Source organism: Spodoptera frugiperda, chromosome 2 (genome assembly GCF_023101765.2).
Source record: "Spodoptera frugiperda isolate SF20-4 chromosome 2, AGI-APGP_CSIRO_Sfru_2.0, whole genome shotgun sequence".
Taxonomy (NCBI): Eukaryota; Metazoa; Arthropoda; class Insecta; order Lepidoptera; family Noctuidae; genus Spodoptera; species Spodoptera frugiperda.
The window spans coordinates 6,483,917-6,506,747 of NC_064213.1; the positions used below are offsets into that span (position 1 = coordinate 6,483,917).

The window sequence follows — 22,831 nt, forward strand, 5'->3', positions numbered from 1 at the left end:
TTTATATTGTATTTTGCCCCACGTCGGATCATAAATTATTTTCCTTATCGATGCCGACACGCCGTTATCGGCCCCATCTTACTTTTACTCGACTCCCACGCCTACGATCACGACCACCGTTTATAGTAATTTGTCGTCAAAAACATTAATACAGCACTTTGTTCTTTTATTGATGCTGTTTTCTTAGAATATAAATGTTTAGTTATGGCTTCTTAAAATGCATTACTATGCTAGTGTTTTGTCATATAAAATATTCTTGTAAGACACATCATTATTATTGTAATATATGAGCTCTAAAGTACCATTTTGCGACGTTTTAGTGTTGGTCGTGTCGGATTATTTCCCTCTTTATGTCGGCGAGCGAGATGCGTCGACCACTTTGTTGTTTTATACTTCGTCTCGAAGCGACTTTATGCATCGCCTCATTGCTCTTCGCCGTTTCGCTTAGTTTCCCCTCTCTATTTTCAACTCACGTTACTACGTAAATTTATTTTGAAACAAGTGATCCGCCGACGTCCTTATATGTCGTTGCTGCTTTTTATTTGTTTACTTTCCCACTGCGTTGGTTTTCGCTAAATTAAATCCAAGTTTTATGTTGAATGAATAGGTATGTATGTGTGCAATGTGTTATTTCCAAGATTGTACTATAATGGTGTTTAAACAATGCAACAACAAAGACTTCTTCTACCCAGAGACAAAACTAAATAACCATAAAGATTGATTTATTACAATCGATTTTTTATACTTGGATATAATACATGTATTCGCCCACCTAAATAACCGATTAAATGTAATCACAATAAAACACGAATATTATTAGTTGTCGTTGTATGAAAAACATCCGTACAATACACGTGTAATCGTCCATTCTACAACAAATTACCACTGTAAACAACGGTCTGGGGCGTGCGTCAACGTGAACGTGTAAAAATCTTTTGACAAAATCATTTCAATGATTTGCGAAAAAAGATTAGAAAACCTTGATAACACAAGCCACCCACAATTGTCGGCACGCCGTTTACAAACGCTCAGAAACAAACTACATTTTTATACGGAGAGCAAACAAAATGAGTTAGTGGTTCCGTAGAGTCGCTTTTCCTTGTATTTCCAACGAGCGAGCTTGAAAATTCGCTTTAATACCTTTGTTCTACAGGGCTTTACAGCTCTCATGTTTCGCAGAAATATTTTCCGAGCGCAGCTTTACTTCAGCTATGTGTGAATATTCTCCACTCCATTTCGCCTCTTTTAAATATTCTTGGTTCAACATTATTTTTAATATTGCTACCGAAATGGGTTTTCGGGTAAAACATTTGTTAAATAAACAATTCACTTCGTGAGCTTTTGGATTCAGTATCGGATATAAATATTTACTCTTTTCTGTGGTTTTCGCTATTCCTATCCAATTCCCGCTACGATCAGAATTCATGTAAGCCTAAAGAATCACGACCGATAAGTATTGGTTGTTCATTAATTTTATCTGTAATAAACCTGAACACAACAATAAAAAGATCAACAATTTTATTGACAAATCAGTTTGTTAAGTGTTTAAGGTATGATCGCTCCCATTGCGGAATTAAATAAAATGATAGAACCTCCCGGTTGAGTTTATTCATTACAACCCACTGCGGGCGGCGGTGTGGGGCGGCCACCCTCGCTCCACTCGCTTTATGGATATAACCTCGACAAAATACCCCTAAAATTGCACTGTTTTTATTATGTTCTCTCTTTATCTCTTTTGGTTTGTTGCTCCTTTTTACGATGTTATTATTTTATTAGGGAATAAAGCAAATAATAGAGTCGACTGTGATTAACTACTGCCAACAACTAATCGAATTTTAGTTTTACTTATTATAAAATTCTTAAAAGTAGTCTTCAAGTAAAGTGCCTATTAAAGAAACATGTAGGTAAATCGGTTTGGTTTATCACCTTTTTCCATTTAAGGGACGACAAAGACATAGTTTGAATAACGTTTTAAAAACAATGAAATCTCAACTATGATACAAAAAAAGCTACATGTCATTATAATAAATTGCGTATTGATGAAACTAAACCCCTTCACAATTTATTCAAATTATTACAATAACATGCAGTCACCCGGTGCCAAGTATTTTGACCCCTTGACAGATAGAGAACATAACAACTTTGGTAGTCATAAAACGACCAGACTGGAATTAAATAATCATTGTTAAAAGTGTCAGTGATGACACATTGAAATATCTGATGTGATTTTTCTGTATCATTAAATAGAAACATTGTTTAGATGCCAAATAGTTCGCGAGAGCGATAAAACAAAGCGGCTGGCAAACGACCAAGTCGCGCAAAGCGACACGAGTGGATGGGCGCGCGATTTGCAACGCGAACACTGGTTACTAGCGTCGTGAAGCCGTGTCTCCTCATGCCGCGCACGCCGTGCTTAGCTCAGATTTGCACGGATACATTTTAAATGGAGCCGCCAGATCGCAATTACACTCCCTTTGAGCTTGCGGAATGCGTTATGTATGACATTCAATTCAATTTGGCGCACAAAGCTCGCGTCGAAATTCTCTTTCTCTTTGACCGAATCCTCTTATGCAACAACGCTTTGTTGGCGAAATATGTAGCTTCAAGTTAACAGCCTACGTTTTGATGATATTTGGAAATATATTCCCCTGCATGTTGTGCAGTTCGTGTTCGTGACTCTTTGTTGGTTGGCAATGGAATTAATATCGAATAGAGGTATACCATTTTATGAAAGCTAAACACAATTGTTTGAATTGAGATTGAAGAGTTTAGGCGCTACTCTAAACTTTGTTGGCAGTATGCAATGTCTGTGGAATGTCGGACGTGTCCACCTGGTCCGTGGGCGTGCACGTATCACCGCCTCCCTTTGAAGTACGAACACACATGCTTCGTGTCAGACTTCTGATAAATAAACAAAACAAATACCTTACAATGCAATCAACCTACATAACAAAGTAATACCGCTAATTGTTGTCTCGTACATACACGACATACCTGTTCTCACTACATGCTCTTACACATACATAAAAGATTGTAGGAGCTTTTCCTTTTAGTGAAATCATTTCATTCAGAATGTTGGAGCACATTTTAATTCAGCCGACCGTGTTTGTGTTCAAAGAAGTAAAAATATTAAAACATAATCGTATGTAAATTTAATATGGTAGGGTTAAGTCGTTGTTAATTAATTTAAGCCGAGCGAGGTGAGGCTCGATTAGCGGAATAAATTGGGCTTGCGGCGGGCACAATCCCCGGCGCAGTAAACAGCGCCGACAACAAAGGCAACTCGGCAGCCGCCCCTGCGCGGGAAAGGCGAGCTTAATGCTTACTCATTATTTATTCACATCTATAACGAGATTGTCAGTGCTCCCTGTCCCCGCCTGCTCCTCTACAGCTGCCCCGCTTATTTTATCTCTACTTGTAGACTCGCCTTTGCCGTATTATTTACTCACTCATACTTAAATAATTTTCTTCTCCCTCGAGTTATAAAGTTATTACTTACAATTTTTCTTCAAGTTCTTTCTTTCTCTAAAATTACGATCGAGTACGGAGCGCTTGAATTGTAAGTACGTTTCTCGTGAATACGGTACGGTTTTATTGAAATATATTTTCCGACGTTGGACGGACTATTTTATTTACATGCATACGGTGATATTTTCTGAATGCTCAATATGAGTGTGCACTTGAACAGATACAGCATCTACGTAATAATAACTTTACGTTACTGTACAATATACATACAAATGTTTCGATAATATAACATACAAAATACCCTAAATGTTTAAGTAAGGTACATAAATCATATGACCCTTGTCATGCCGAATTTCTCCGCATTATACCAGATTTAATTTTTAAACACCATTTATTTTAGGGTGCTTCATAATTAAGTTAGCAGGATGTTTTATTAAACTCCCAATCTCTAGTTTGTATAGAAACTTGGTAGTGGAGCTATTCATTCGACTTGTAAAAATCTATACGATGAAATAAGTGGCCTATATGAACTTCCAAACTTATATCATGTTTATTTACTTATTTAAATAAGGACACATCAATGTCCATCTAAAGAATATACTAGTAGTACATAAATAATGTAGATATCCTTAAACATACGTCTGGAATTTGATATGAATTACATTTGCAAACTCGAAAGTAATATTGCTCTAAGTTTTATTCAAAAGATATGAAAAGCGACGGAGCACTTGCAAACAGCTAGATAATGCCGTCAGATACTCAACGTGGTCGTTGAAAATTTTATGTCGCCTCTCGCTGCATCCTCCACTGCAACCCCACACCCCGCATCTGTATTCCTACACCCTCTTCATTGCTCTTACAATCGGTATACCTACACATACACACCTTAAATATTTTGTTAATCTGATATTTAACTTTCATTTTGTTGTATAAAGTCAACTCAATCTTGAAATAAAAACTAACCTTTGTGTACAGTTTAATATTACCAGAAAACAATTTTAAACGATAAATCGTGATCATTTCTTTTGTCTTGCAAAATACGATAGAAAAACCTGACAAAGGAAAATTCGGAATAGCAAGTATTTTTTCCGCTGCTGACATCCGATTGTTTTTCCGCTTTGTAGGTATACGTACATTTTTCCTTGCTCTCTTTTTTTATTAAAACAGAAACAGTTTGTACAACATAAAAGAATACTCAAGTATCCAATAAAGCGCTCAAATGCTAACGTTTAGTTACTATTATCATGTCGCTCGTTCATCCTCATCACTATTCCGATTGAGCAGATACGAGTCACATTTGTATGTCTAGTGCGTTACTTTGCATTCGCTTTGTTGTGTGTCCTCGTCTGTTCTGTAGAAACACTTTCAAATTTTTGCCGACGCTTTCTCTTTTACGATACTTAACATCTTCGCCAACAGCATAGTTTCTAAATGAACGATGAAGAAACTCAATCTTAAAACTAAAAGGAAAACAATGAATAATTACTCTGACCCAACTTAAATACGAACACATTCAGTCTGAAACAAATTCAACTTTAACATAACGTTTTTTGTGTATAGTGAGTGAACGATACAAAAACGCAATCCAACAATACGTTTACCGCAAATTGAATGAGGCTCGAAATAAATCCTGCGGTCGTTGTCTGACTCTCAATACCAGTACCTCCCGTTCGTATCTCTCACCCTTGTTTGTCGTTGTTGGGGTTTCACCCGACGAATAAAAATATCCATATGCTCGTTTTGTTTTCCAGATATTGTTTTATTTTTTATACAGTTACCGATCTTTTGAGTTTTATGTGAACTGTTTTTATTCACCAGATTTTTTAAAATGTGCTTCATTTGAGGGTCGAAGAAACAGCTTGATCGTTATCGAGGGCCCATTTTCTCTCCCTCTCTTAAGACCCGGCCAAATAGGGGTCCCTGAGGTTCAAGCGTCGTAAACCGAGCGCTCTAGTGTATCGTAAGTGTTAATTACTTTTGTCAGTCCGCAACTAGGTGGTTAACAAATCCCGTCGTTATATAATTCCTCTGCTGAGAAGTGTAATTTACATCGACTGACGCAACATTGTTTGGATAATAAATTATTATGCCTTGAAGCGTTCTTAACGGGCGGCTAAATCGATAAGCGTCGTTTTTATTGCACCATTAACAAGCAGTGCGAGGGGCGAACTGATTTCAATCTGCGTAATCAATGCTGTATCACACTTAACAGAAATTAATTGGTACTAGTATTTGTAACTGAATATGTGATCTTATAAAAAGCTGGCATACATTATATATTTGACGATTACTTTACACGTGGCACTCACTTTTGTTACGTGTAGATACTAAAACTAAGAGTATAGGCTTTACATCTCTTAAAAGTACGTCAAATAATTAATTTGGCAAATGTTAGCTGACAAAAGCGTGAAATAATACCAGGCGTAAAATTACGGTTTTGCTTTTAAACAAACACACACTCGCAAGTTTTAATAACCATGGCAGATTGCTGGCAGTCTAATCCCCCATGGGGAGCGAACACCCCTCGTCGCTAATTCTCCGAAGCTTTCGCTCAAACACAAAACCCAAATTCTTTATAAAAACACAGCTAAACGTTCAAAAATAAATGGCAGTCTGTAAGTCAATTACGTGAAAACTGGTTTTGTTTTTAAAGTAATATTCAATTCAAATAGTGAAATGTATATTTTGTTACGTTTTAAAAATCTTTACTCGTTTTTATTGCTGCCCAAAGTGGGAAAACGAGAGGAAAAAATAAACAGCACGGCTGTCGCTTGCGAGCGAATTTCCGGCTCACTGCCGTTCGGGACGTTTCAATTTTACAAAATATAAACTTTTGCCCTCTGGCTCGTAACAATCGGTTCACTCCAATTTATCATGTGAAATTGAATGTAATCTAAGTTTTGTTATGATCGCATGAATTGTAGTATTGTACTCTAACAACGGAATGATTTCTCTATAGGTCATTTGTGTGTTATACAACTTTGATGCTATAATAGTTTAAATAATATTACTCACGTAAGTATACCAGTTTAATTTAAACATTTAGGTACTTTATAAAATAAAATTCCAATTCCAACAAGTATATAGTACAAATTCGAGTATCTTTGTAAATAATACCTAAAGAAAAAGCAAAACATTTTACTTAAAAGTACTCCCTCCTTCATAAATAACAAATTAGAAATCTCGAAGCCTGTACAAGGTAACAATTTTAAGACGCTATGTATAATAAAATTTTCTTTTAGGTTTCGTTGTTACTTCGAAAGTTTATTTAATACAAAACGACTCTGAATAATGGAACAAATTATCAATTTAGGTAATTGGAAAACATCGCATATCTTACCTGTTACCTACTGTTCTGTTTAACAATTAATTATATCAAAAGTAAATCAGTTTTCCAGATGTCTGCACAATAACCATCTCCTGTTTATATCTTTCATCTCAGTATTTTTTGTCACTATTTATACAAAGAGATTCGTTCATATCATTTTAATTTCCCCTCGGTATTATACGTTAATATTTTACGTGAGATCACAATTCCCCGCAATAATAATCTGTTCCTCTCGTTGGGGAAACTCTTACAAATGTTTTCTTTTTTATATTTATAGATTATTCTTCGGAGACTGTTACTGTAGACAAGTCGAGATTTATCTCCGTTATCCCTGCCGCTTTACTGTTTCGTTGTTTCCTTCTAAATTAAGAGGTCTTTTATTCGTTTTTTGCTGAATAAATGATTTCAAATTAATTTCGGAGGGGAGGTGAACCTTTTAGTACTGTATTTAAGTATTATATTTGCTTTTTTATATAAAAGAAAACGGCTCTCAGTACAAATATGTGTTGTATAATAAGAGCCCCGAGGGTGCGATGGTCTGTTGTTCATCTAAAACAGAAACAACCTTTGTGAATCTTTAACGTGTTTTGTTTTGGCAAATAAATTAAATTACTGTAGTCAATAAATTCCAGTACTCTCTAGAGGCTGCATTAACTACAAGTAATAAAAACGGATCCATTGAACGACAAGGTCTACACCGACTTGGTAACATGAAATATAAATTTATCAATATACAGTCAGTTGAGTTGATTATGGGTACCCTACAACGACTGCATTAATCGCAGTCGTAAAGCAATAAGTTATAAAACGAATATAAATAAATCGGTTTACGGCCGTTTTACTGCTTTTCGCGAATGTGTTATTGCTAGGAACGGACGCTATGCGTTTCAGCGTACCTACCTACGTGATAAAACTGTTCATGTTTCTTATACGTATTTGTAAAACACTTATTACTTTAAAGAATATGAATCTTACATATGAGAACATTTCAGTTAAGAGAATCTGTCAGTGTACAGTTTTATTGCATTTATCGACGCTGAAATCCATAAGCCGAGCGACTAAGTTATCAAAGTGAGCTTAACCCCTGTGAACGCCACAAAGGCGCAAAATGAAAAGATGGCCTGAATGCCGGCTTTACGTAGTGAAATGTTTAACCGGAAAAACATTGTGGAACTGTAAAATAGATACATTTTATTTTATAAAATGAAAAGTCTACGAATGTTTTTATGTTGTCGAAGGAATGTAAAATGAATTAAAGTTTTAAACGTATATGATTGAGAATGGTTTCTGACGCACAAAGGAAATACTCAAAAAATTTACGAGAGAAAGAAAAAAACAAGAGCCAAAAAATGTCTTTGTAAGCTGAGATAATAACACAAAGACGCATTCCAGTACCAGCTCTATGGCATTAAATCGAAAGTATTTCAAATACTAGAAGAATATTACACTAGTTTCAAGCTCATCTAAAAAGAAAATATACAACAGACTTCGATGCATTTTGGCATCCGTAACAACGACACTGACAATCTGTCGGACGAATGCCACAAATATTTCTGTTGAAAAACGATTTTCAGCTTCTCTAACAGACAGTTTGACTCTTTAACAAAATATAAAACATTTATGTTTTGGAACATGCTAAAACTCACAAAATAAAAGGTTATATTCAACGTGGCGACTTTGATATATTGCTATAAGAGTAGGTCATAGAACAAGAAGTTATTACACTATTTCCGCCAAATTAATTCAGTAATTTATTACCAGTTTTCTAGTATTTTCATAAATGAAATTTTTAAATCAATTAAAAACATAATTATGTTCAAGAACTGGATCTCTTTGTCTTAATTTACTTCAGAAATAGTAACATAATATGTTTTATAGCTAAAAAAACAATACATAAAAAATTTAGTTTAGTTCTGAAATCAATTATGTAGTTATGTTTCTTTTGACACATTTTCTCCCACGTATGTTGGTATACGACGGCATTTTACATATGTACGAAGAAATATTGTACGAGACGGTATGTTGGGCGGGCGGCGGGCGGCGCTTGCGCGAGGCGCGGGGCGCGGGTTACAGCGGCCGACGACCGGCTGCGGGCCGCGCCGCACTCTCGCCCCGCACGCCGGGCGAACTGTTCGTCGTCTGTCGATCATCTCCTTCTTTGTCTTGCGTACGATCGCGATCTATCGTTATTTTTGTTCTGCCGAACTCACATCTAGGCCTCTCTGGGATACCAACCGTTCCTTGGATTACAGTGCTAACGGATTGCAGTGACAATAGTGGATACAATTGTTTGTTTATAATCTTGTTTACATGACAAGTGCAATAACAAAGTTTGATCGTTTAAAAACAGGGTGTTTATAAGATAATAAAGTGAAATTTTATAACAGTGAAAAGTGATTAATGATTAGGCATGAATGTTTACGTTAAATGGTCCTTGTGTCAATAAATCGACGAAAGTTTCGGATTTCACCAAAAGTCTACCGCAGCCACCATAGTGAGGATCAAAGATTCTCCTAAGAACAATGCAGAAGGCAGTAGCAAAAAGGAAAGCAAGAAAAAAAATAATAAACAAAAGACTGAAGGTAACGGGTCGGTGACAGGCAATAAGAGTGAGAAGTCAGCCACTGCTGCTGTGAAGGCGGACAAGGAAGGCAAAAGACCGTCGCCGACCAAAGATGTACCAGAGAAACAGGTAAACAAGTATGCCACGATGTCTGCAGATAAGTGGGAAATTAAGCAAAAACGGAGAATACCTATGTATAATAAAATATGTAAACAACTCTTTGCTCATTAATAAACATTTATTCATTTGATTCTGTTAGAAATTGAAGCTGTCTCGTAAATCAAATAACCATTTAGAATTACTATTACTACAGATAAATATATTTTAGATTCGTATTTCTAGTAAACAACATGCATATATATTTTATCGGCGTCAGCTTACGTGACCGGAATCGTTAACATTTACCCCACTTTGGTGAGATTAACTTGAACAATGGAAACAACCTGCTATAGAATTCATATTTAATTTACACATATTCGCATTGAAAAACTAATGGAATGGTTATTGCGCTTAGTCACGAACTACCGAATAACTAACTATACATGAATTGCTTTTACTCTAGTTGGTAAGCCAAGAATACGTGCAATTCCGGTCAAATGTTTATGGTACAATGAACGACGTAATTGAAGCTACCACTTGCCAATCAGCTGACTAACTATATCTACTTACTACTGTAGATTTATAAGGCCACCCAACTAGGTTATTTACAGCTTTATTGCGACAATAGCTTTTATGATCGCTTGTTTCTTTTTCCTCGAGATAGCTGTAGATTATAGTTATAACTTATAAGCTACCTTATAAAAAACCACTTTAAACTAACCGTGTTGAAAATAAAAACCTAAGCAACAACCTCAATATGTAATAGAATAATTAACTTACTTTCTAATCCTAACAATCTTGAAATTAATTATTACAAAAACAGTTGAAAGTAACTCGAATGTTTAATTATACTTTTAACAATACCTACTGTACGTATTTAACAACAGTGATCGCGTCGTTAATTCACAAAATTACAGCCAATTACATAGTAGAACATAAACACAAGCTGACTACGTACACTGATTATAATTACAAAATAATCTTTGTTAACAAGTCGACATCCATTAATGTCTAGCCACAGCCCACAGAAAATACAAAACAATCTTCCAAAGATACTGCTTCCCATTTTTTTTATTGAATTAGTCTCATAAATAAGGTTGCCAGTTTTATTCACAAAAATAATATCAACAAATCTTTTCTCCCGCTATTAGATCAAGACGTAAAGCCGTATCTGAAATCGCGGCAATAAATATCTATCTTTTTATTATGCATTAAATGTCACTGAGAACAAAAATTGGTATGCAGCATTAAATCAGGTCATGAACAAACTGCTCTTAGCTAAAATGCGCGGTGAATACTTAGCGAGTCTACGCTTTCGACTTTTTTATGTGTGACGTTGTAATTTATTACTCCTTATTATGTTAATCCAGCCAACTTCTGGTTTTTATAAATTAATTTTATTACTCAAATACAAGCGACAAACAAATCAATAATGAATAAAAACAACTTATGAGTTTGTTTTTACGAAGCCAGTTAAACTAGCCTGTATATTAATTACACGCTCGTGTAATTGATTTCCAATCATTACAGGAAATATTCAATTATTTCTTACTGGCTGTATCATGCACATTAAAGAGTCACAATTACAAATTCGGATCATTTACTAATTGGACAATCAGACAGGTGCGTGAAAAAGTTATGAATATTTCTCAATGCAAAATTATAAAAAGGTATTTGCATTATAAAATTCTTTTGTCTACTTTATTTTATGCTTATTTTAATCATATACTGGTACAAAATAAACTAGCAACAACATAACAGTAGGTACATAAGTTTTGTTCGAATTATATTTAATTTACAAAAGTATATCTACCAAAATTGCCCTCAAAGCATCAGAGGGGCGTATCGGATCGGTATGACTGAACTTGCTTAGAGAGATGAAATTCTTCTTGAATTTTAAGTCCCATCCTATTAAAAGTTTGTGAAAGTATTAGAATTTGGAATGAGGGGCGAAAAGCTATCACGCCATTTTTTCCGAGTCTCCCCGTTTCCAACATCGGGAGAGGAGGAGGCGGGCAAAACGGCCCCAAGGCTGGGATCGCCAGATTATGCTTCGCTGTTTTGAATTCAGAATACGAATTAATTAATTCAGAATCGTAAAGTTCATTCATATTAAAAGTTATTAACTTTTTGTAAACGCTTGTGTGGGTGTGCAACGTTCCAAACGTTAGCTTATTTTAATTTTATTACCTCGAGTTAATTGCTTTAACGACTTTACTAATGGAATTTGATAAGGAAAAAAACTAATTTTGAAACATAATTCAGCAAGCGCAAAGAAATAACTTCAAATTTTAGCTGGTGTAAATATTCTTAGTTTTATTTTGACAACGTTGACTAATGCGGTCGTTTATTTTTATGGCTGATTTATTTAGAGTCGCGTGTATTTCTCTTCGGAGGTGGGCTCAACGGAACTATTATTACTTGCCGACACGACATCAGTCATCGCACTAATCGTGCTGAATTATTATTATCTTTTATGTAACATAATTTTGACAGGCAGCCAACGTTTGTCACAGTTGATGGACAGCCCCTAATTTCCAACAGACACTTCGTTAAAGGACTTAATTGTTAATCAAAGTCCTCTATTAATAGACCTCGAAGTTGCTTTACATCCAGTGAACTGTATAATTTGATATTGAACATTAATATTCTGTTTAAGTAAGTTTAAGGTGACAGAAAATGGTTTAAATGTTTTAATAAGATGGCGGTGCTTTTGAATGTCTTTATTGTGCTTATTGAGAGCCGGACGCAAAGCCGGCGTCGCGCTGGTCTGGGTGCCGACACTGCCGACACTCGCCGCCCGCCTGGCACGCGCGGCCCATACTTGATTTATCACTCCATTGTTGCGGAGCGACGACCCACCCCCACCGGATAAGGCTAAACATTCAATTGCCGGAACGCACCCGAAACGATTTGTTCCCCCCATACTACCTATCGATTGACTATTTCTTCCGGCTCTGCCAGTATTTAAACGGCTTTCGAAATACGCAAGAAGATCTCTATGAATTTATTGGCTGCTGTGGCGAAGGTCGAAATCCTGATGATTTGAAACTTACAAATAACTTTTCAGTTTTAAATTATGAGTTTTTGTAGCAGCTAATATTTCATGCTACAGGTAATTTGTTCCATCAAAATGTCTCTTTATAGAAAAAACACTTTACGTAACAACTAAACGCGGTATCCGCCATTAAAAGAGAAAAATGTTTTGCTATCAACATAAAATAAAAGCAAAGCGCATAATAGAAAATTAAATCAACTGCGGCAAATCAGATTTAAGAGACAATGCTACTTAAATTGTGTCCATCGTAAAAGGCGCGGTTAGCCAGCTAGTTTTATTGAGTCGTTCTCGGCGCTAGCTCGTAAATATCACCGGGTAATTACTTTCCATTCCCTTTAAATACTTGAAACCCGCGCCATAAAATAAATAAACTTTTATTGTTTCAGAAATTGTTAGCATTTATTATGTTTTTGTTAAAACTATTATTTTTGTAATTGAGTGAACATTCGATGTGTCACACTGATCTTTTTTAAAGCTTGAAATATGTTCATTAGCTTTTGTCCCACGGTTGTTCTTATTTTTGTAAAAAAAATATATTCTTCGCTTGATATCTTCACGTAGATTCACAAAGCTACAATAAAATGCTGATTTTCCGAGTAGGGACGGGTAATCCGATTACATAAACTTAAAAAGGATTTATCGGCGAAAAAATAATGAAACAATTTTTATCGATAAATCTGAGTATAATATTACAAACGGGACACTTTAAAACAGATAAAAATTGTATAGTTAATTTTCTATTTTCTTTGTTCAGAAGAAAAACAAGAGTCAAGTGGGATTGATAATTCGAGAAGCTGTTTGACAACGTTCTTGTTTTTTACAATTTTAATTTTTCAATAGGATTTATGTTCTCTCGCTTTTTTTTACAGCTACTAAGGAATGTTTAGTACTAACTAGAATTTGATGTATCCAAGTTATGGTAATGTGAAGTAACAAGCACCCATCACGTACTTTATAATGTAAGCGATCGTTTTACTTATAATTCTCATTAGCATGTCTTTGTGTCAAGACGTGATTTCATCTTCATCTAATGAATACAAAAAACCCGAAGGCGGTTATTGTGTTAGGTTTGAACAATAGACACACATATTGTGAATACTAATCGTGGCGGTACATAAAGACACGGACCAACGGGGTCGCATTGCTTCGTCTCGTCTCGGCTCCATACGTGCGCGCTAGAGAGAATTACACACATATTTGAATCTTCATTATAGTTTGTACATACGTATTCCATCTTTGGAATTGAGGAAATTCCATCAAAGCGCATTTAATATTGATTATTATAAATAAATTCCTTAAAATTTTCCTTTAATTTTCAAACCGTTATTATGTACTTGTACGCAAAATTCCTTAAACCGGTATTTGGAACAGTAAACATACAATAAGTCATACAATAATAATATTTCAACGCGTGTACCAACTAAATTACCTAGTACTTAAGAAAAGTTGAAGTAGACCTTTGTTCTCATACCAACTAAATTACCTAGTACTGAAATAGACCTTTGTCTTAATATACAGTTTTCACGACGGTTGGCAAGCCCAATTATAAATAGTTAATCAATTTCGCTAAGAAAATTAGTTTCTTGTTATCTACAATCCATTTTCACTGTTTCGCATCAATAACTTCTAATTTCATGTAAATAAACCGAAATGTGTAATCTAGTAATTTAGTTCCATGATTGACGTCAATTTGTCTAAAAATGTTTCGTTTCAAGTTGGATACGTGTGGTGACACAAATAGCGTTAAAATGTGCAGCTATTCAAAGCGTCAAACGATGTCCTGGTGCGGGTTGACGGCTTAGCGCTAACATTGTAACGGTCCGCTGTCGGCAGCGGCCACTTCTCATTATTTATTAACGACGTGAACCGAACACACGACCACCGCCGCATGCAATCCCTTTGACGAGATACTTAATAAGTATTTGCGGACACTTTTATTACTTTACCTGAGCTTCTATAATCACTTGTCTTTTATGAAGTTAATTGGAGACAATTACAAACGTTTCTATTACCCCCCTATCTATGGTGTATTGTACGGTGCGGTGCTGGTCAAGGCAATTACCGTTCTTGCTTGTTATTAGTTATGAAAATTGGTCGAATTATTGGTGTCTGATACCTGTTTATTAGTTCTTGATCAAGGAACTGCTATAAGTTGTCTGTGCAACCACTATTTGTGGTTAACAATATTTATTTACTTATTTAAAAACAACTGAGTTTCAACATTTCCAACTTACCACCTCAGTCGAGAAAAAAACTCGTGTACTAATTGATTAAAATTTGAAATATTTAAAATGCAAAGAAATATAAATTAATTAACATTTTAATTTTAATTGTTTTGTTTATTCTAAGATACGTTTCAAATTAATTATTCTCAAACCAAACCAAAACTAACAATAAATTAATTTTGTTCCAGGCAAGTCCCGAAAACAGCAGAAATGCTTCTCCAAGGTACCACGATGCATCAATGGAAGATGTAAGTATTTCAACAACCTGTATTACTAATTTACATATCGTTTAAAGTTATAAAGATAATTAATCATTTCAATTTACTTTGTTTTTCAGGCGTCGGATGCAGGCTCTCTTTTCCGGGTGGCAGGTGCGGCAGCTACGGGTGCAAGTGCCAAAAACGAACTGGTCGCTCGAGGCGGCAGCGGGGGCGCGCTCGCATTGTCGCGCGCGCCCGTCGGGGGCAGCGCCAGCCCCGCGCCGGCGCCGCTGCCGCAGCCCGCGCCCTCGCCCGCGCCGGCAGCTCTACCGCCGCCTGCTCTCCCTCCGCCGCCTTTCTGCGACACGCCGCACAGGCCCAACGGCGCGCACATTCCGGCTCTCGACGGTCACGCTGCAACACAAATCCCAGCGCGACCAGTCGGCGCAGCCGGACCCGACACGCCCGAGCGGCCCGCCAGCAACAGCAAGTTGCAGCCGGGCGCGAGAGCCTCTGCAGACAGTCCGACCCCCGCCCCACCCGCACCTCCCGCTCCCTCTCCCCTGTTCCCTTCACATACCGCCTATCAATCTCAGTCTCAATCACACGCTGCCGCCGCGTTGCCTGACTATCGGCATACGAACCATGAGACGCGAACCGAGCCGGCCGAGCAGCCCCCGGCGCCGCTGGACCTGCACACGCACCACCCGGCGCACCCCGCCCACGCCGCGCACCACCCGGCCCGGCCGCCGCACCTGGCGCCCAGCCCCGCGCAGGCGCCCCATCCTAGTCTCCAGAGCCGCGTACCGCACACGCAGGCGCATCCAGTGATGCCCGGCCATGACGTCAGAAATCAACCGGTCGTAGCTCAGACTCATCCCTCCGTTCCTACCTCGTTTTCGAACCGCGTCAATGGTGTGCCGCCAAGCGTAACACCACATTCGACGCCGTCTTCAATTCCGAGCTGTCTTCCGAGTCAAACTCTCACGGGACGGTCGCTCTCTCCGGCCGCGCCGACCTCTCGCCCCTACCCCACCCCGTCGATCGGGTCTAGTCATGTAAACTCCAGTATAAGTTCCAGTATTCACTCAATAGCTTACCAGAGTCAGTCGAGTTTACAGAAACATTCCGTTCAGCCTGTGTATGCAAACCGACCGTCACATCTTCCCTTCAGCATATCCAACCACATTTCATCCAGTCATATTCCCTCTGCGACAAGTCAATCTTCAGTCCCCCTTATAAATCATCCGATAAACAGTCATTCCGTTACGAGTCTATCAAGTCATTTACCTGTTGTCAACCCTAGTTCCTTACCAACGTCGACACCCAATCACATTGGTCCCCCTTCTACCTTAGCTTCTATTACAAGTACCACGATGTCTTCTTTCACCCCCAGCCTTAAGTCCCACCCGGGTATCAATATACCGCAACAGCCAACCTCTGTTGCGACATCAATATCGTCACATTTACCTAGTAATCACGTGGACGCATTACCCACATCGAGTTGTACACCTACGGTTGTCACCCCGGTGTCGACGACTAGCGGTGGCAGCAGTAACCACCCTCTTCCACCTCCCATAATAGACTCGAGGCAACCTCCAGTGTCGTCTTGTGAACTACCAGCTCGTACAGAGAGTCCGATAGTGTCCTCTACTCTAGCTTCCAATAGTTATCCGCCCCCAGCCGTGTACTCCGGTTCTTCCTACCCTCCCTTGTATACGCCGTACGCTGCTACAATGCAACACAGTCCTTACCTACCCCCTGCTGCGGCATCGCCGAGGAACTCTGCTGACACGGTATGTAACTCTATTGATAAGGAAATTAAACTGCTCTTAATAAGTATTAAACTTATGTTAAGTTACTAGAGATTTTCATTTTGTCAATGTTATAAATTAATTCTTTCAGAGAACAAGTTTATCAGCATCACCTTTAGTGGCACCAAAAACCCCGAAGGGCGTTCGTCCTCACACGCCGGGCTCGACGGGCGCAGCTGGTGCAGCACTCTCGTACTCTCCGCGCGGACACAGTCCGAACAGGGAACGCGAAAGTTTCAGGTACGTCGAACTTGCACGTCTTCATGTATGTTTTAGAATTAGCATTGAAGTCGAGAAACGGCGGACCCACCATCGTGGCAGTACATTCGTCATTTGGAGCTAAGTTTTTGAATATGGTGGTGAATGAACGTCCCAAGACTATAATTTGTATGTACTTCAATAATCTCACACAACGTTGTGGTTGATTCCAGCAGCAATATCAGCAGTTTGTCCCGTAGTACGCCCGCGTCTGCGGCGAGCTCCCTGCCGTCGCTAGCGCCGTCGCTGGTCGCGCCGCTGGCCGCGCCGCTCGCCGCCCCGCTAGCCACACCCTTAGCAGCGCCATTACCGGTAAGGCAGAAACAATATTATTTTATTTCATACCTTTCTCATACTGCAAACGCCTTCAGCAAGTACAAGACACTAATGATCATCGCTAAAATAGTAAATGAATACTTGTAGTATAAGTTGCATAAAATTATTTTAATGAAATTCTCTTGATATCATTTAGTATCTATTAATATCGTCAGAATCACACATGCACACACAAAATCAACAAGTATGGTGGAAAGAGAGGAAGAACATTGTATGAACCTAAGCAGAATGAAAATAAGATGCTGTATTGAACTGTATAAATATAAACGGTATAAATCACAGGGTCCTCTGCCGGTGTCGCTATCGGGTCCACTGCCGACTCCCCTGGTGGGTGCGTTGGGTGCACCACTGGCGCCTACGTTGGGTGGCCCCCTGGCGCCCACGCTGGGCCCGGCCCTGTCGGCGCCGCTGGCAGCGCCCACGCCGACGCCGGCGGCCCCCACAGCGCCGCACCTGACGCACTCGCTGGCGCCCGTGCCCACCGTGCCCAGCATCAGTTCTAGTGCCAAGCCGCCTGCGCACTGGGGGGTGACGTGAGTACATCATGTGTCATCTCTTGCCATGCTCTGAACTTCTTAAATTGATAAGCTATCTAAATCTAAGTTTATGACCTGACTATACAAATACAACTAATCAACAATCGATTTTTATCCAACGATTTTGGGTTAACATCAGTTATTCAAACCTGTAGTTAAAAGAAAAGAGCTTTGTATTGCTAAGATCACATTACAGTATGATACATGTATGATAGTCATATAATTAATCATATCCGTCTCTCTTCCAGCAGGCCGACGGGTGCGGAGCGTCCTTCAGGTTTCGCGCCTGCTCCTCCATTATTTGGTGCTCCACTCCCACCACCTAATCCCAATCCATTCTCGGCTGAATCACTCTTTCAAAGTAGTAAGTTTAAGTTTTCTATAAATTTATAATTGTGAAGAAAAAGTTATTGAGCATACTATTGTGCATCAACAGCGACGTGTTGTGTTTAAAAATAATTTCTTTGCTTGATAAATTGCAATTACTTATAAGGAAAGGAAATCAATATGAACATTTACTCATTCAGCGACTTCGAATCATCATCATTGAAAGTATTTGTTGTACATGTAGATGCGTATGTTCCAGGTCCGGGCGCGGATCTCCTGCGGCGCGAGCTGGACAGCCGGTTCCTGGCGGCGGCGGGCGCGGTGGGCGGCGGGGTGGGCGCCGTGGGGGCCGCGGGCGTGCGCACGGAGATGCACCACCACCAGCACCAGCACCAGCACACGCACGTGCACCAGCACCCCGCGCCGCACGCGCCCCACGCGCCACACGCGCCACACGCCCCTCACGCGCCCCACCCGCCTCACGCGCCACACGCGCCACACGCGCCGCACGCACATCCACATCAACTACTCGTGCCACATGCGCCTCTGGTATGTATTCCTATATTCTTTCTACACACATACACAAGTCAAACTCAAAATCAATTCCATTTTGTCCAGGAACGCACTTTTGAACGTCAAACAAACAATTTTAAAGTGTCAGTCTGTCTGTCAGTTCTCTAGTGAAGCTATTTGCACACTTTTCAATGCCAAAATCAAAGCATTATCTGTATACAAGCACTTTAAATGTCCAAATTGAATTGTCTATCATGGACGCCAAATGTATGCCAGGCTAGTTTTAAAATTTTGTTGGATATGGACTTATTATTAACATAAATGACCTCCATCGTTGAAAAATAAAGAGTTTTGCAATCCCACTATTACACATAAAACACACAAGCAATACTTTCAATACTGAGTGGACTTTAACATCTGTTATAATCTAAAAAAGTACGAGACGATATGCGTATCGAGTTCTACTATCAATTTATGTTATGAGCGCGTAATCACCAATTAAATAAAATAACAGGAATCACGCATTTTGTTTTGCACTAGTCTAAAAATATTCATTCGTACCTTGAGTGCACAGGTACTAAGTACTACTATCTAAAATGCAACTTATCAATTTTCAGTTCAAAGATGTGAGCAAAATGTCTTCGTTATATCGGAGTGGTATCGGACTTGGCTACCCGTACTCATCGAGTTTACTGCACCCTACTGGGCCCTACGTGCCTCCTGCGCCACTCACCACATACGCTCCCAAGGTGATTGTCCTTTACATATTTTACATAATTCTCTCATGATCTATTTTAAATGTCTTAAGCAAGTTCTTACATTAAATTGTACAGTTATTTAAATAGTTAACAAACATAATGCATGTATAATTTTCGATTAATATTTCTGTTTTCGAAATCTTCATTGTTGTAATCAACCAGCTTACTACTTGTTGGTAGCATATAGTCTTAATCATAATTTAAACCTAACTATAAATAAATAAATCCTTCTGTGTCTTTCTCACATCACGAAATCATTTCTTTTAAGTACTGATAAATTTCTCTTAAATACTTGCTTATGCTTGATTTATGTTTTAATTTGCTCCAATCATTAACCCTGCATCGCATAATGTTAACAGCCCGTAGTGTCAGCCGCAAGCGACTCCACCTCTAAACCACCACCACGCCCCGCTGTCGCGGTAGGTTTCCTTCTTAGCACTACATTACATACTTTATGCATGCACTTGTTATAATTACATAACATTTTAAACCTTGTTGATTACCGATTTTAAATGTACTGTTTTGGCTCTTCAGAAAAGTGGAAAATGGAACGCGATGCACGTTAGGATAGCTTGGGAGATTTACAACCACCAACAGAAGGAGAAGACAGGCGGTGGGGCCGCCGTGCCGGGCGCCGCCGACAAGGACAAGCTGCGCGCCTTCCCCACCCCCGCGCCTCCCCCGCCCACCTACCGCTCGCCCTACGAGCTGCCGCCCGCGCCCTACCTGCACCACCCGCACCTAGGTACGCTCCGCCGCCTCGAGCCCGGCCTGCCCGCGCCCGCGCCCGCCCCGTCTCACCGAGCTGTGCGCGTTTCAGGCGTTCCCTTCGGACGCTACGGGCCCGGCGCCTACCCCGGCGCGCCGCCCTTCGGCCTCACGGCGTACGGCCGCGAGCTGGCGCTGTCCTCCTCCCTGCACGGCGTGCACCACGCGCCGCCGCTGGGCGCGCTGCACGACGCCTGGCGCAACGTGCGCCCGCCCGCGCCGCCCGCGCCCGACGCCCGCCGCGACCACGAGGAGCGCGAGCGGGCGCGCCGCGAGCGGGACGAGCGCGAGCGCCGTGAGAGGGACGAGCGCGAGCGACGCAAGGCGCGCGAGCAGCGCGACCAGCGCGACCGGGACCTCGAGCGGGCGCGCGCGCGCTCGCCGCTCCGCAACGGTGCTGTCGAGGTCAAGGACGAGCGCAAGGAACCACCGCGCCACCCGCCGCCGCCCTCGCTGGCCGCGTATCCGCCGCCCCCGCCGTGGGACCCCTACCGTTCGTTCGACCCGCTCCAACACATGCGGTTCGCGCCGCTAGTGGAGGCGGCCATACGCGCGGAAGAAGACCGCGCCAAGATGCTGAGTGCGTACGCGCACCACCAGCAGATGAAGTCGAGCCCACTACTACACCGCGCGCTGCCGCCGCACGCCCCGCTGGCGCCGCTGGGGTCGCACGGGGCGCTGGCCCCGCTGGCGCCCCTGGCCCCGCCGCTAGCTCCCCTGGCGCCGCTAGACCTGCTCAAGAAGGAAGAGCCGCGATGATAGCGATCAGGCGCAACCGCCGTGTCGCCGAGTGTGTACATAGAGTAGCGTAAACGACGTCGCAAGTGAGAGTACGACTAATTTAATGTATATCGTTTCGCATTATCGGTTTAGAGAATTATTTATTGTAACGTCGCTTACTGACGGTGTCGGTTCCGTCGGCCGGCCGTCTCGCCGTTGTTGGGACGCTAAGGTAGTCGAGTGAGTGAGCAGGCGGCGAGGCGGAGTGAGACTGGAGAGTGCGACGAGCTCGCTTTCTCTCTGTGTGCAATATTGGACGAGGACACTGGCCGCTCGTCGCCGCCGGCCTTGTACACTACTGCTTGTTTATTTACATGGAAATATCTATCGAGTTGTTATTGTGACCATTATTAGTTAATTATACATGAAAATTGCTGATTATTGTGAAGGATAGGATTATCGAAATCGCTATCGATATAATTATACATATTTATATATACTTATAAATAAACTGTAAATATTAGTTTGTAAATTAGCGTTAAAGTATAGAATTGGTTTATTTAACGTCATACAAAAGAAAATCCCATAAATTATTATTGCATCGGGAGTTTAATTTACACTTCCGTTAAAAATCTCAATGGTTTTTCAATTGTACCAGTGGAGTTTTATTTATTTATTTATACTCCTATTAGTGAACACAATTTCAGGAATAGCAGTTATTTCGTTTAAATGCATTTAAAATATGTGATATTATTGTATTGTGAAATACATTTTGTCTGACTTCAAAGTAGTGTCTCTTATCAGGTATCTAGATGTAACAGTTACACAATAATGGGCGGATTTGTATTTATCAGAAATCATGGTGTTCTCGGTTTAAGTATTTGTGAGCAATGAAGTAATCTGAAATTATTTGTTTAGCGACCTTATTATTACGACATGTACTAGCAAACTCTTATGTGCCATTAAATCATTAATGAAAAGGCATTGAGTCAGACAAAATTGAATTTAGGATCTGTAACAACAGATACATTTGACGGTTTGTGTTCTTAAAATCTCAGGAATGACTCAGAATTATTATAGTTTATTCAAAATCATTCTGTATACTAAAAGTAAATGAAAGCTTGGTGCGATTCAGAAAATACCATTAAAACTTTTGATTTTTATACCAACATGATTTTTTGTGACCCTTTCCCATTCTCTTTCTATTCCCAGGAGTTATTTTATAACAAACAACAAGAATTTTGTTGTGTTTCAAAATGAGGATGACTAACTGAATAATGCTTCTGCTGTAGCTCTTCGTATACAAAAAATATTAGGAAACCAAACTGCTTTATGCATCAAACCTAATTTGAAGAGATCATAATTTTGCTTGCTGGCATTGATTCTCTTGCCATTTTTTTTAATAAATAGCATGAGACACAATTTTTATCAAACTCGAATATATTTTTTGAGGACATAGTAGATACATGATATTATTTTTCGACATTATCATCCTACACAACACAACTAAAATTATCAATATAATTCTGCTTTTTTCATACGAGTTTGACTTCTATTTACCTAGCTACTTCAAAATTGGCTACATTTTGTCGTAATATACCAGATGGTGTCAGTTCAAGACATTTAAGACAAGGCTAGACTAGAACCACATATTTTTTACTAATTTCTACTAGTGACTGTCCATAACCTAGGTAGGCTATAGATTGTGTAATCCCAGGCTACAATCATATTCACATTTATTCTCTACATAGTAGGATAGGTATCATATAATTCTTCAATTTTGATGAACTAGAATCGACTGCAGAAATAGTTTCTGATACACATTAAATTCTACACAAGTCGTCTTGAGCTGGGTCTAAC

The 22,831-nt window shown here is 39.8% G+C and overlaps 1 protein-coding gene across 10 annotated transcripts in view; it reads left to right on the top strand.

Moving 5' to 3' along the window:
• The window catches only part of LOC118268851 (fibrosin-1-like protein), a 50,845-nt gene extending 28,705 nt beyond the window's left edge, over positions 1-22,140 (top strand). For 4 of the 10 annotated variants that reach the window (XM_050701168.1, XM_050701180.1, XM_050701189.1 and 1 more), the window contains 10 exons: positions 14,930-14,989; positions 15,079-16,737; positions 16,847-16,995; positions 17,187-17,325; positions 17,632-17,882; positions 18,134-18,249; positions 18,472-18,761; positions 19,343-19,474; positions 19,843-19,902; positions 20,018-22,140. In XM_050701168.1, the coding sequence (XP_050557125.1) occupies positions 14,930-14,989; positions 15,079-16,737; positions 16,847-16,995; positions 17,187-17,325; positions 17,632-17,882; positions 18,134-18,249; positions 18,472-18,761; positions 19,343-19,474; positions 19,843-19,902; positions 20,018-21,010 (3,849 nt within the window). In that variant the 3' untranslated portion in view covers positions 21,011-22,140. Of the gene's footprint in view, positions 1-8,892; positions 9,489-14,929; positions 14,990-15,078; positions 16,738-16,846; positions 16,996-17,186; positions 17,326-17,631; positions 17,883-18,133; positions 18,250-18,471; positions 18,762-19,342; positions 19,475-19,842; positions 19,903-20,017 lie in introns of those variants that run through there. The other 6 variants (XM_050701187.1, XM_050701203.1, XM_050701175.1 and 3 more) reach the window with 6 other exon arrangements.
• Positions 22,141-22,831: the final 691 nt, after the last annotated feature.